Raw genomic sequence first — 15,317 nt, 5'->3', positions numbered from 1 at the left:
TAAATTAAACACAATGGAACAATTCAAAAGCGTATATTCGCGGGAGTAACACGGTGTGCGGTGATATGAGTGTTACATTTCTTAATTATGTACCGCATTCTACACGATGGATTAGAAAATGCTTCACATATTTGAATCCGGATTTAGTATATAATGTTGCTATCCACAAAGGGATACGTGTATGCAGAAGCATAACTCTGGTAGTACATAAAAGAATACCAGCGAATTGAATAGTGAAAAAAAAAAGAGAGATGAAGTGGTCGGTATGTCCGTTTAGTTCATCTAATAATCCTGCAAGTAATTATAGAGTCAATGGGTCATTAGTACTACGGAACCGTACTTATTATAAACTTAATTATCCGGCCGTACATTGCTAATCTCATCGATACATCTGGCCACTTATCCGTTGATGCATGATGATTAGTCAACACAGCAGGAGTATTGTGTACACGATTTGGTAAGACGATTATTAATTGGGATGTGGGCTGTGGCCAAGTTCACACGTACGTACTAGTATTTTTAAGTTAATAAAATTGCGTAAAACACTCCTAGAATTGCATCTTATCTCCTTAAATTAGATATCTACTCCACTCGATATCGATAGCAAAAGAATACCTTTTTGGACTTTAAAAAGTTAACAAAACAAAACTAAAACCACTTATTCTTTACATAGATTGAAAAACAATCACCCCCACCATTTTTTCACAAACATGTAAAAGGACTGCACGCTAATATATTAGAAAAAAGCAGGGTTTTGGTTACAGCTAAAGATCAGCCATTGCCAAGGAATAAGAAAAAAAAGGGAAAGAAACTGACCATGCAAAGGCAAATAATCTTGGTATGCTACTGACCACATGGTGGAGCTTATGGTTGGAAAGAAACATAAGAATTTTTCGTGCAAAAAGTTGGAACAAGATCGAGGTTGAGCAGCTCATTTTAAACCGCCCTGAAGGGTGTCCCTTTTTTTTTTTAACTAAGTGGACTTGTGATTCTCCTCTAATCCCCTTGAGCCTCTAAACTTCTTTCTTATTATTTTTTTGAACTTTACTCCTCAATATATCCGGTAGAGCTACTGTCATAGTTTCCTTAAAAAAGGTATTTGAAAACAATAATCAAATATACAAGTGTAATACTATAATAAAGTTTTTTCAATAAATTTGACTACATTATTTTTCATATGAACAATAAAGATTACATTTTAAATTATACTCTATCTGTTTTTTAATAGATAACGCCGTTAACTTTTAAACACATGTTTGATTATTCGTCTTATTAAAAATATATATGATATAAATCATGCTTTAAGTACTTTGAGTGATAAAACAACCCTCAGCAAAATAAATTATAAATACGTAATTTTTTTAATAAGACGAATGATCAAACGCGTGATAAAAAAAAATTTAACGGTGGGATTCATAATTTGGAATTACAAAATAAATGTCTTTTGAGTAAGTGGTTGTACAAGCTAATAAATGAGAAAGGGGTTTGGCAGAACTTATTGAAAAGGAAATATCTTTATAACAAGTCTATAATCCAAGTGGACAAGAAACAAGGTGATTCCCTTTTTTGGTCAGGGCTTATGAAAGTCAAAAGTACTTTTTTAGATATGGGCTCTTGGATTGTGAATGATGGGGAACAAATAAGATTTTGGGAAGATAAATGGCTAGGTAACTTGGCTTTCAAGGATAAATTTCCATCTTTATATGCTATAGTCCGAAGGAAATCATCCACTATTGCCACTGTTATGGGATCTCTTCCGCTTAATGTTTCTTTCAGAAGAGCTTTAGTTGGTCAGAATCTTGTATATTGGCATGAATTGTGTGCTTCTATTGTACATATTCAATTAAATCCTTCTTCTGACTGTTTTAGATGGAATTATCATCAGAATAGTAGGTTCTCAGTAAGGTCAATGTATCTAGCTTTAATTAACAACGGTTATATTGAGAGGAACAAATATACATGGAAATTTAAGATGCCGCTTAAGATTAAGATCTTTATGAGATACTTGCTTAAGGGGGTTGTGTTGACCAAGGATAATGTGGCGAGACAGAATTGGAATGGTAGCTTAAGATGTTGCTTTTGTATGAAAAATGAAACTATTCAATATCGAACCGTCAGGTCCTTAGTAGCGTTGACATCTTCATAGATTGTCATTATGCAAAATTCATATGGAGAGCAGTTTAGTTTTTTTTTGGTTTTAATCTTCCAACTAATATATCTCATATATTTGATGGGTGGCTTTTGGGGGTTGATAAGAAAAAGAGTAAACTGATACTGGTTGGAGCTTCTGCCATTTGTTGGGTTCTATGGTTGAGTAGAAATGATTTGGTTTTTAATAAATCACCATCTATTTCATATATGCAGGTAATTTTCAGGGCAACGCACTAGCTCCGGTTTTGGGCACAGATACAAAGGTGTGAGGATGATGGGGAGTTCCTAAAGGTTGCATGCCGCAAGTTGGAGTCGATGGTTATGCAATTATTTGCCAATTATGGATGGAGGTTCACAAATAGAATTCAATAAATGTGTTCTCCTTATTTTGGCTTGGTTTCCTCTGTTTTTGTTTGGTGTGTCCTATTTAGCTGAACTACGCTCTTTTCTAGATTGCTATAATGTAATAATTGGCTGTAGCTCTTTTTGAGCAAAGGTCGGGATGTTAAATTCCATTATCTAAAAAAAATCTATTAAAAACAGAGATGATATTAAGCACGAGTAACTTCACCTTACATTGACTGCACACGTCGATCCTAATTAAAATAACATTTTCTTTCTTACCAGAGTGAAGACTGACGGTGTGAGGAAATCAACTGAGTTTATTTAATCTCATATTTAAAAAATTAACCCCCTATCAAATTACAACTATAAAACACTCACCCCCTTAGCTTCCCAACCTCCTAATCATACGAGTTTGGTTGCCATTTGACACCACCACGTATAGGAATTGAAGTGATCGAGAAAAGCTGAGACCACGTCGTCGTCGTCGTCGTGGTTGTGCTTCTCCACCACCACCAATCCGAAAGATCCAAAGAATCAAATTAAGAGCTTAGCTAGCGATCTCGATCGATCGATCGAGCAGCCGCCATGGCCGCCACCAACTCATGATACGACCAGAATCGCCGCCGATCGACGACGACCAAAAAACGTAGTGCGGTGTGGTGTTTGATCTTGCTGCGGCCTCGCCGGCCGGCGGCGATGATGGTGATGGGCTACTTGCTGGCGCCCAAGAAGGGCGGGAGGAGGAGGAGGGGGAAGGATCAGCCGTCGGCGGCGGCGCATCACGGCGAGAACGACGATGGACTCCGGGAGACGCTGCTGGAGCAGCAGCAGCAGCCGGCGTCGTCGTCGTCGCCGACGGCCGGTGGCGGCGGCGTGCCGAAGGGGTACTTCGCGGTGTACGTCGGCGAGGAGGCGCGGCGGTTCGTGGTGCCCACGGGGTACCTCCGCGAGCCGGCGTTCCGGGACCTCATGGAGCGCGCCGCCGACGAGTTCGGCTTCGCCCAGGCCGGCGGCCTCCGCGTGCCCTGCGGCGAGGACGACTTCGAGGATCTCCTCCGCCGCCTCCGCCGCAAGAACGGCGGCGCCGCCGCCGCCAAGGCTAAGAAAGCCATCAGCTAGCCACGCGTACGTATACGGTATATATACCGTATATATATATACACGTACGTATTTACACTAATTTTATGGATTATATAGTACCTAGAATACTGGATTGCTTCAGGTGCAAGTGCAAAATATAATGTAGAGACGAGAGAAAAAAAATTCAGAATTAGCATGAATATGCATGGGTAGCTAGCATAGTTGCATCATGCTGCAAGCAGATGCATGGCGTGTTCTTGGTGACTTTTGCTTTCAATCCATGGATTTCTGGAGAAGCAATTGGCTTAGACAGTAGCTTTGATGTGCATGCAAGTTCATCTATGGAGTAGTACATTTGACAGAGTGATTAATTAAGAGATTAATTAATTCTAGTTTCTTTCTTTGAGCCATATATATATAGTTCATGGTGGAGAGAGACAAATCAAATTAGCAGATGAAACAGCAAAGCTGTGAACTGCAAAAAAGCATCTGCAGGAGAGGAATTTCTGATGATGATTGGTTGATCTGAACTTGGAGGAATTTCGGTTCAGGTTATTGTACATAAACCCAGAAGATATAAATATCTATAGGGTTTTTGGAACTTGCGCTTTTGCGTTTTTCAAGTACTGAAATTCCGTGCTGAATATATTTATAACTGAAGAAATAATTTTGTTTTTATTGGTAGTTGGAGGCGATAGGAATATGGGATGATAGTATATCTATCTCACCCATCAATTGAACGTCATGGATCATGGATGAACAGATGCAGTACCCTCTATGTCCATTAAAACTGAATGGGTTTTTGCAATTGGCAGCATGCCTAGTTAATGTAAACTGGTCATTTTCAAAACAGAATTGATAAATCAGTCTTAACAATTTTGTAACTTTGGATCTGGATCTGTGCAATTCAAGAATGCCTGGATGATCACAATGAGTGCAGCTCTGTGCTGCATTTTGAAATTCAGGAATTTTTGTGTCTGTCAGTCAGACTGTCACTAACTTATCTCTGCAAAAATGTACTTATTTCCCAGAATTTTGAGGGTGCTGCCAATAGAACAAATCTCCAAATAGAGCAATCATTGTACTCCCCTTACCAGTTGGGGCCAGACAGTTTCGCCTGATGGATTTGTCTTGTCAATATTATTTAGAGAAACCTAATTCAGTTTCAGGAACTCGCCTAAGTTCAGAGTACCATTGAGATTGGTTGTTTTCAGCTGTAACTTCAGATTCTGAGATACCACCAAAATGATATTGATCTTATTCTTTCACTCAAAAAAATGTTCTTTTAATGCTATCACGGCTATGTTTCTACACTCTACAGGAGATGATATATTCGGAGATGATGCTAGTTTAATTAGTATTAGCTTAATTAAGATTCACCAAAATATGGAGAGAGTTTGGTCCCAATCCCATACATGTGTTCCTTTGAGGACCAGGTGTGATTGCCATGTGAGCATGTACTATAATCTTAAACATTATACAAACTCACATGATTAAGAATATGCTAGTACCATCACTAGTCAAGATTCTTCAGAATGGAGCTTGCAGTAAGTAAAAATGGCTTCTTTTTTTACTTCAAGTGAAGAGTAGGTCTTACCCTGCCTGTGCAGAAGGTTAAAACGGTAAAAAAAAAATCCCTTGCACTCTTGTGACCTACCATTGCTAATCTCTTTAGATACTTGTATTTTGGTCAGTAATTATCATTATTGTTATCTGCACTGAGAAAATACTGAAGTGTAAGCCATTTTCAGCTTTTTCAGTTGCTTATAGGCTTCAGTTTCTGAACCAAGAATGCAGCAAACCAACATATACATATGAGAGTACTCTGTGACACAAATATATAAATTAGTAGCCTAAAGTTTGCATTAGATCATTGCAGTGAAGAATGAATCCTTCATCTCCTCCCCTTGTACAAACCATAAAATTTTACATATCTCATCATCAATTACTGTCTCTGACTCTCTGTCTGTTGCATTGCATCGCATTGCAGCCAACCTCTTCTCCTTTCTTCAGCAAAAAAAAAGTAGCCGCGAAGAAAGAAAGCGAGAAGGAACGAATGAACGCAAGAGAGGAGAGAGAGGAAAACACACACGCACACACAAATGGCGAAATGGTGTTGATCATCATCATCTGCACAAGATCTCGGTGTCGGAGGAGCAGGAGCACATGGCGGCGGCGTCGTCCTTGGCCTTGGCGTTGCCGTTGCCGGCGGCGACGAGGCGGAGGGTGGCCTCGAAGGCGGCGACGTCGCAGGGGATCCGGAGGGCGCCCTGGTGGCGGAAGCCGAACTCCTCCTCGGCGTCGCGGAGCAGCCGCTCGAACGCCCAGTGGCCGAGGTACTCCGTCGGGATCACGAACCGCCGCATCTCCTCGCCGACGTACACCGCGAACGACCCCTTGGGCACGCCGCTCCTCCCCCCCGGCGCCATGGTCGCCAGCTTCTTCCACCTCTTGAGCAGCTGCTGCAGCCTCACGATGTCCCTGATCTTGTTGCTCGCCCTGCCTACACCGCCACCCTGATGATCCTCCATTGCTGCTGATTGGAGTGAGGTGTTCTTGAGCAGCTGCAGGTTGGTTGGTTGAATGGTGGGAAGGAGAATGGAATGGAGGAGATGAGATGGTGGTGGTGAGGGTGAGAATTTATAGGAAGGAGGGGGTTTGCTGCCTCTGGCTGTGAGCCGCCGTCTCGTGAGCTCTTGACTCCTTTTTCGGTTAGTTTAACTGTACAAATCGATGCTTTTTTTTAATGGTAGAGATTAATGATTCTTAAACCCGGTTTGGGAGCTTAAAATTCTGAGGAGCAACTAATACATTTTTTGGATTCTACAACTGTTAAAATCTATATTGTTTGGAGGAGCTATTATAGTAGAAGATGCAATTGTCAGAAACTCCACCCTTAGTTTTTTTTGGGAAAATTGGAACCATGCCATTATAATTTTACAAAATTTAAGATATGCCATCATGACCCACATGTCATTGATTTATGTGGGTCCTACATATCATTGAGATACCTGTTTGGCAGGGCTCTCTACCTGTTACATTACGGCAGATCTCCACAGAGATGAATCTCCTCTGCAGTACATAGGGCTCTCTACCTGTCACTGATATATGGGCCCAACCCGTGTGGGGTCCATATGTCAATCACTTGAAGTCATAGGGCATTACTGCAGAGGATCTGTTTCCAACTGCACAAATGCAAAGGTGTTTTTTTTTTCTTTTACTCTTATAGTTTTACTACTCCCTTCGTTCGCAAATTATAAGATTTCAATGTGTGGGAACCAAAGTATTTTCACCCAATCAGATGATTAGGAGAGGAATTCAAGCAGTTTAAAATTTAACCAACCAGGTGATTGAAAATAAATCTTTTTCCTTAATATTAACATTTAGTAATGAACTGAAAAATCCTTATATTTAAGAACGGAGGAAGTACATTGATACTACGGGATCACTATAACTGAAGCATACATGATGTGGGTCAAGGTGATTGGTGAAAACTGAAAGAGAAATGCTACCCCATCTGAACATATTGACAGATTTACTGCACTCAAATACTCAATTATCTTGGTACCTAGTACTTACTAATACTTCCTCCGTCTTGAAATATAACTATATAAGAAATTTTGGATGGATGTGACATATTCTAGCACTAAGAATATAGATATATTCTCTATCTAGATTTATAGGACTAGGTTGCATCTTTTTCATTCAAAATCTCTTATATTTTGGGACAGATTGAGTAGAATTAAGCTGAATGTTCTATGGGTGTTGTCCTATCATGGTCAGTCAGTCAAGATTGTGGGTATGGCAATTGATTCTCTCAAGTACAAGATCACTCATTTGCTGGTTGTGATGTGGAAAATTCATGGGCTTTTGTTTACAGTTCAGAAAGAAATGCAGAGTTGGTGGTGGATAAAGAAAATGAATATTTTTGCCTTGGTTTCTGTGGTGTATGGGTGAAGGCAATTGCTCAAGAACTCCTATTATTGCTATACAACGATGATAGATTTTTTCTGTTCAATGAACCAGACAACTCCTTAACTTTTTCCTAGTGTGAAGAGAGCAGAGTGAAATTGCTGCAGGTGTCACTTTTATAGTTTTACTGTATGGTATCAAGGACTAGCTAGATGCTTCTTTGCATTTGAACAAACAGCATATTTCCCTTGATCAAGCACCATTTCTCTACCCCTAAAAAAAAAGCACCATTTCTCTGAAGTATCATTTTGAATTAGTAGAGCAGCATAAATGATAAATCTGCAAATCTGTATGTACCTGATCAGCATCAATTTGGCTGTAAGTATGGAACTTAAAAGTAAGACCTGAATTCAGAGAATCATCTACCTTACGTGTATCCAACTAATGAAACGCCAAACGAACTGCTCAAAAAAACTGAAAAACATTGGGAACCAAAACAAAATGCTCAGTGGTTTTCAGTCAGTTAATTAGCCTGCATATCACAAACAAAAACAAAGTTTGTTTTTGAGGCTCTCAACTTGCCATTTGGATTGCATCGGTAGATTCATATAATAAAAAGTTGGTGTACTTTTCTCTGACTAGTGCCTATGTTCTTATTTGATCTTGGTTCAAGGCTTCTAACTTTCTTTTTTCTCAGTTTCAAATTGTGTGCATGGGGAGAACATGGCAGGCCTGACTAGTGTGGAGGGAGTTGCATGCTTGCAAGCATGTGAGGAGGCTTCACATGGTATCATCAATAAAAATATGTCCTACTTTCTAAGCAAAAGAAAAGAACAATGGAAGTACTGCTAATTAAGATGCCTCTAATGCATAACAATATGATTAATCAGTTCTGACCATACCTGAACTTTTAAAGTTTCTTAACATGAATTGTGTTGAATAATTCAATAAAATGGGTTGATCAAGTGTGAAAATATTTAATGCAAGATTCCCTAATTGTATCAACCAGTTAGACTTCACATTCTTCTATGTATCGTTATAGTTTTCATGTGAATACAAAATAATTGTTTTCTGAAGGTTACAGGTACAATCCAAGTTGCTGAAAGATTCCTCCACCATGCTAATCATGAGCAGGAGGACCCAAATGAGCAATCGATCAGCACCTAAAACCCAATTAGTATATCTTGAACTACCATATGCTTGATTTTGTTCTCTAATCATTGTGCAAGAAGATGGCCGGATCATGGATTGAAAGGGACTAAGTCAGTATGTCCTGGTGCTCTAGGTAGAATATAAACTGCAATTGTAATAAGTTGCATGCACGTCTCAGTACAATTATGTAGAGTGTAGACATTGAATATCTCATTTTTGTACTTTGCTTTCTTTTGTATCCATAGTTTAAACCTGTTTGATTTAGATTATTGAGCAAATTATCCACTTTATCATATCGATAATTTAAATATTTTAAAAAATAAACTTAATAAATAGTTTGAAACAAGCTAGTGGTATAAATAATGCAATAGAAGATAGTTTTTCTAAAAAATATTTTTTATACACATGGAATAAATAATCCGTTCCAATAACTATTCAAGTAGCTGACATTGTAATGAATAAATTGGACTTCATTATGTTCTAGCCAGGTAGTGATTTAGTTCGTCAGAGTTCTCATGGTTCATCTTCTTCTGAAAAAAATGAACAATCTTCAGTTCTGAAATCTGATCAAGTCCTGCTCCCAAAATAAAATTTGCAAACATCCATTATCAAGCGTCAACGGTTGGATTCAAACACATTGTAATTAATCTTGAGTTCTTGACTCGAGGTCAGACCTGGGAGTTAGGAAGAACCGAAATTTCAAAGGGCAGAGGCAACTGACGAAGTAGTGGCGATTAGTTATTTCTTCCCTTTCAGTTAAGGTGGCAAGAAGCTGAAGATTGTGTTGTACGTAGTTGGTCAAGCTCGATCTGCTCGCCGTGCTAGCTTAATCAAATTAATTACAGTTAACTACAATAGATTGGTACGGTTTGGATTGTTGTCGTACGATCAAAGAAAAGATTCCCTTTCTCGCAGCCCAACAATAATCAAGAACCGATGCAGATCACCACTACACTACTGGAGTGGAGTAATTTGTTAATATCTCTGAACACAAATCTGAAACCTTAATTAATTTTTAACCATGGATCATGCACAATATAATACACCAAATTTTCTTGTTGGAAGAAGCTACCTGCATGCGCATGTGAAGCGATCATGGAGGTTTGTAGCAACTAGCAAGGGCATCTGTGATCGATCATGTGAAGTCAAATTGCAACAAAATTTTGTCAGGTCACTTCTGCATTTCTGTTTTGGTATGAAGTACGGCACAGGACAGCAGCTTTGTCATGCTGAAGCAGCAGCTAACTCTACTATATATAATGCACTTGCAGTTAGGACCACCACACTCTACGTCTGGCTCATCTTGAGAGATGAGCTAGCAAACCACTGTCCTGTAGCTGGAATTGCAGATAAGATAGATGTACTAGCATTTAGGACAGTAGTGCTATCTACGGAGTATCCATCTATCTACTCCTCTAACTCGGAATATAAACGGAAGCTAAGGAAGTATATGGAATTAAATGAAAAATGGTTGTGATCGATTGTTATGGGTATATATATAGCTGAAGAAACTAAATGAGATATTGTTGCGATTAGCTGAGATATGAGAGTAACAGAGAAATTGCTATACTATGGATAAATTTTAAATACTAAAAATTATTATAATTTAGGACGACATATTAACCGCGCCGGCCATTGATGTAATGCTGTAGCTTGTGAATGTAGCTAGCTAGTGCGGGATAACGGCAGCATCAACCATCAGGAATCGGTGGTCGAGCAGATCAAAGCAGCAGAGTAGGGACCAAACTGAACATTTTGGACAGGCATGCTTGCTTGCATGCATTCACAGTAGTTTCAGAGAACGGCAACCGAGGATATCTAACTGCAGATACGCTGCTGAACTTCTGCCCATCAGTACTCCTCCGTCCAATTTCAAGTGTAGTTATATATTTCCGTGTCCAATATTTAATCATTCGTTTTATTTAAAAATTTATAAAAAAAAATTTAAAAAAAACACACATAAAGTACTATTCATATTTTATCATCTAATAATAATAAAAATATTAATCATAAAAATATTTTCTAATGAGATGGACGATCAAACGTTAGACACAGAAACACATAGCTGCACTTAAGATGAGACGGATGGAGTAGTAAATTAGTAACCTTTGCTCTTAGCTTTTAAAGAAGCAAAGGTACTACATCCGTATCAAAATAATGTAGTTATTTCTAGTAGAGTAATTTGTTTCAAAATAAAACTCTCTCTCCACTTACCTTTTTTTTTCTCAAAATTACAACCATTCTCTTTTTCTAGTTTATCTTGTTCACCAATCACGACCCTCATTCAATTATCTCTATATACTTTTTTTTATACCGTACCAACTTTAAAAATATTTTACATTATGGGACAGAGGTCCATAGTATATATTTACATGATGGTGCAAATACAGAACATGCATGCTTGCAGATGATGCAGTTTCTTGTGTCCAACTCCAACGGGGAGGGATCGAATTGAGTTATATTAGCTGAAGAGATTAACAAACTAATTGGATATTGCAACGACCAAGAAATTAATTCGCCGCGCATTGCATACATAAACTGCCATAACCGTTGCTGATCGTGCCCCAGCTAGCTAGGTAGGTTGGTTCAAGGTAGTGGCCAGCCAATGTCGTTGCACATGCTGGATGACACACTATACACTTGCTAGGATGAATGCTACGGAGGTACTCCTAGCTAGCTTAGCTAATTAATTATATACTCCCTTCGTTACAGAATGTAGTAACAGGATGTGATAAGATTTAATCCGGACATATGAGACATGTGTAGATTCGTTATTTTAGGATGGATCTCATCCCATCCAAGGTCATTACAAACCAATGGCGACAAAAGGCCGGCCACATCTTAGGTAAAAAAGAGACAAATTTTAGGTAAAAAAGAGAGAGATAAATTTAAGTTTGGACTTTGAGATTTGAAGATTTGGCAGTAATGTAATTCATGTCTATACTTATCTCTGGTAATTTTTTTTTATGAATTTACAAAACTTATATGTTTCGTTTTTAATGGGTTTTCACTTATTTGATAATTAATTTTCACTGGATATGTCTTAATATATCTATTATCATATCATTTACAACCAATTTAGTCGCCTTTTTAGTAGGTGGATATAGAAACATAGTACATGATTAATGTCTAATACTATCTTATTAAATTATTTTATTATAGTCTGCTATATCTGGTTAGTATTTTTTCTCTCCTCTCTCCAACTTAACACAAATCTGAGATAGCAACTCAAATAAATTCATTTGCATCTTCTTATTGCCGTTGGCGTCACCTGCAGCCGTTGTCATGTCATCGATATGAGAGTTTAGTAGACAGTGGCAGGGGCAGGGCACGCTGTTTTGGGCCTGATTTCGTACGAGAAAGTTCGCGTCAGCGAGTGCCCGTCAAAACGAGCCCATTTCCACACACGCAAGAGAAATAGAGGCCCAGAATAGGGTAGTAGAGGATATTGGACTGGGCTGGCCGGCCTTACGATGCATCCGTTGAAAGGGAAAAGTACACCGAAGGTCCCTCAACTTGTCATCGAGTTACAAAATCGTCCCCCAACCGCAAAACCAGATATCGGAGGTCCCTCAACTCACAAAACCGTTCGCTTGAGGTCCTCTGGTGGTTTTGGACCCGGTTTTGTCTGACGTGGCGGGTGAGTCAACGTGGGCCCCACGTGGGTCCCACGTGTCAGGCTGAGTCATCTCTCTCCCTTCCTTCTCTCTCGCACTCTTCTCTTCTCTGCGCGAGTGCGATGGCCGCGGCCTCCTCCTCTAGTGACGCCGACGCCAGTGACCGGTTGAAGAGGTCGGTCACGAGCGGCGTGACGGGGCTGAGGGCGGCGGCCGACGAGGCAGCGACGGCAGCTGCGACGCGTGAGCAGGCCGCCGCGCCGGGGTCGCAGCCAACGACCCCCGCCCCATCTCCGCGCCGCCCTCGCTGTTCTCGAGCTGTGCCACCCAGCGCCCGCCCATGACGCCGCGCCGCCCTCGCCATCCTCGAGCTCCGCCACACCACGCCGTCGCCGGGGAGGGCAGGAGGGAGGCATGAGGGGAAGAGGGCCCAGAGGAAGCCGGCGGCGGCGAGGGGTGGAACTTGGCGCCGGCGGCAGCCACCGGGGGAGGAGCTGGGCAACGACCGTCGGGGGCAGAGCAGTGCGCGGCCGTCGGGGGCGGAGATGTGCGTGGCTGGTGGGGTGGAGCTTAGCGCGGGCGGCAGCCACTGGGGGAGGAGCTGGGCGGCGGCGTCGCAGCGCAGGCGAGCTCGAGGGCGTTGATAGCGATGTCGTGGCTGTGGTTGAGCTTGACGGAGCGCCCGGATCTGGTCCTGCTCGGTCGTCGGCGTGGAAGCGACAGAGGTCGTGGTCGTGCGCTAGAAGTAGCACACCCGCCGCTTCGCCCCGTCGGCGCCGGTCGTCGGCTAGGAGTTCCCCCGCCGCCGGCGGAGGCGTCCATGGTGGCGGTGGCGGTGGTCGTGGCGCCAGAGGACGGGTCCGCGCCAGCCGTGGCGAACTGGGCGGAGACGGCGCGGCCGGCGACGACGATGACGCCGTCACGGCCCACCTCACGGAGCATGCGGTGGGCGGCGATGAGGAGGAGCGAGCCGCGCAGGCATCGGCAGCGCGTGCTGGGTGGTTGCGGGTGTGGGGGCCGCCGACGCCCTCCTCTCCCGCCTCGCTCCTCCGCCGCCTCGCCGCCGACGAGGTCTCCCCCACCGCCCTTGACTCGCTCCCCTTCCCTTCCCCGCCGTTCTCATCCCCACCCCCGTCGCCGCCACCGCCCACCTCGCCGTCGCCCCCCGGCGGCCGCGCGCGCCCTGCAGCGAGTGAGCTGTGAGCGAGGAGAGAGGAGTGAGAGAGAGAGGGGGGAGGGAGATGATGTGGCAGCCTGACACGTGGGGCCCACGCTGACTCAGCCGCCATGTTAGATAAAACCGGGTCCAAAACCACCCGTGGACCTCAAGCGAACGGTTTTGTTAGTTGAGGGACCTCCGATATCTGGTTTTGCGGTTGGGGGACGATTTTGTAACTCGATGACAAGTTGAGGGACCTTCGGTGTACTTTTCCCCTGTTGAAATTGTCTCCAGTATTTCGCACTGGAATAAGTTCACCGGACGTCCCTCACTTTACGCCGAGTCTGTTTGAGGTCCCCTAACCGCAATACTAGAATGTGTACCCCTAAACTATGTAAAACCGTTGAAAAAAGGTCCCGAAGCAGTATAGCTGCCAGATTTCGCTAACGTGGCATCCTAGTTAGCAAAATAAAAAAATTAAACATATGGGGCCCACATGTAAGTGAGAGAAAATAGTGTGGGCCTCACATCTCCTTTCTTTTCTTTTTTCTCTTCTCTTCTCTCGTGATTCTCTTGAGTGAGCGCGGCGGCAGAGGGGAGAGAGGTGGCTGGCGACGGAGCGGGGGCGGCGGGACAGGGGGAGAGAGGCAGCCGGCGCGACGACGGCGGCGGGAGAAAGGGAGAGGAGGTGGCCGGTGCAACGGCGGCGGCGGGAGAGGAGGTGGTCGGCGTGACGGCAGCGGCGAGAGAGGAGGAGAGGAGGCAGTCGGTGCAACGGCGGCGGTCGGAGAGGAGGCGGTCGGTGTGACGGCGAGCTCGTCGGCGGAGAAGAGTAGCGCGCGGCGCGGCACGGCGGCAGGGGAGAGGAGAGGCACGGCTCCCGCCTCCTCCCTCTCCGAGAGCTCGCCGACCTCGCTACCTCCCTCTTCGCTCACGCTCGCTGGCATCCCCGCCCTGCTCACCGGCCTCCCCATCTCCTTCCTCTCTGTTCCTCGCGCCTCCTCCTCGAAGCAGCAGTCGTCGACGTTGGAGCCTCCTCCTTGCCGGTCGCCAACTGCAGCCACCGCCGGCCACCATGACAGTTGTGCCCGGGCAAGAGAGAGGGAGGGGACATTCGCCGCTGGCCGCTTTTGGCGCTCATCCGCTCCCGCTGCCGCCCCCGCTAGTGCGCCGCGCGCTGCTCCTCTCCGCCACCAAGCTCGTTGTCGCGCCGGCCACCACCTCTCCTCCTCTCCAGCCGTCGCCGTCATGCCGACCGCCTTTCTACCCCTCTCCCGCCGTCCCCACTCCGCTGTCAGCCACCTCTCTCCCCCTCTCCCGCCGTCCCCGCTCCGCCGTCGGACACCTCTCTCTCCTCGGCCACTGCGCCTGCTCGAGAGAATCAGGAGAGAAGAGAAGAGAAAAAGAAAAGAAAGGATAAATGTGGGGATCACACCATTTTCTCTCACTTACATGTGGGCCCTACATATTTATTTATTTATTGCTGACTAGGATGCCACGTCAGTAAAACCAGACGGTTATACTGCCTCGGGACCTTTTTTGGACGATTTTACATAGTTTAGGGGCATACATTTCTGATATTGCGGTTAGGGGATCTCAAACAAACTTAGTGTAAAGTTGAGGGACGGCCGGTGAACTTATTCCTTTAACACTTAAACACATCATGGTGATGGTGGCATTCTACTGCTAGCATCCTTATTTTTTACTCCATTCGTCTATTAGTAGATTACCCGTTGATTTTTTATACACGTTTGACTATTCATTTTATTTAAAAGTTTTATAAAAATAAATAAGATATAAATCATACTTAAAGTATATTTATTGATAAAATAACTCCCAATAAAATAAATGATAATTACGTAATTTTTTTAATGAGAAATTTTGGCAAAGATGATTAACTG

At 43.4% G+C, this 15,317-nt stretch overlaps 2 protein-coding genes across 2 annotated transcripts; one reads left to right on the top strand and one right to left on the bottom strand.

Annotated features, from left to right (window-relative positions):
- Window positions 1-2,912: 2,912 nt before the first annotated feature.
- LOC127777390 (auxin-responsive protein SAUR19-like) lies at window positions 2,913-4,666 on the top strand. Its single transcript, XM_052303969.1, has one exon. The coding sequence runs from the start codon at window positions 3,193-3,195 to the stop codon at window positions 3,613-3,615; it is 423 nt and encodes a 140-aa protein (XP_052159929.1). The 5' UTR covers window positions 2,913-3,192; the 3' UTR covers window positions 3,616-4,666.
- A 596-nt stretch (window positions 4,667-5,262) lies between these two features.
- On the bottom strand, window positions 5,263-6,205 carry LOC127777383 (auxin-induced protein 10A5-like). The gene has a single exon (XM_052303963.1). The coding sequence runs from the start codon at window positions 6,105-6,107 to the stop codon at window positions 5,703-5,705; it is 405 nt and encodes a 134-aa protein (XP_052159923.1). The 5' UTR covers window positions 6,108-6,205; the 3' UTR covers window positions 5,263-5,702.
- Between the last annotated feature and the right edge of the window lie 9,112 nt (window positions 6,206-15,317).

The sequence above is a fragment of the Oryza glaberrima genome, chromosome 6, assembly GCF_000147395.1.
Source record: "Oryza glaberrima chromosome 6, OglaRS2, whole genome shotgun sequence".
NCBI lineage: Eukaryota > Viridiplantae > Streptophyta > Magnoliopsida > Poales > Poaceae > Oryza > Oryza glaberrima.
This window is presented reverse-complemented; position numbering and strand designations above follow the sequence as displayed.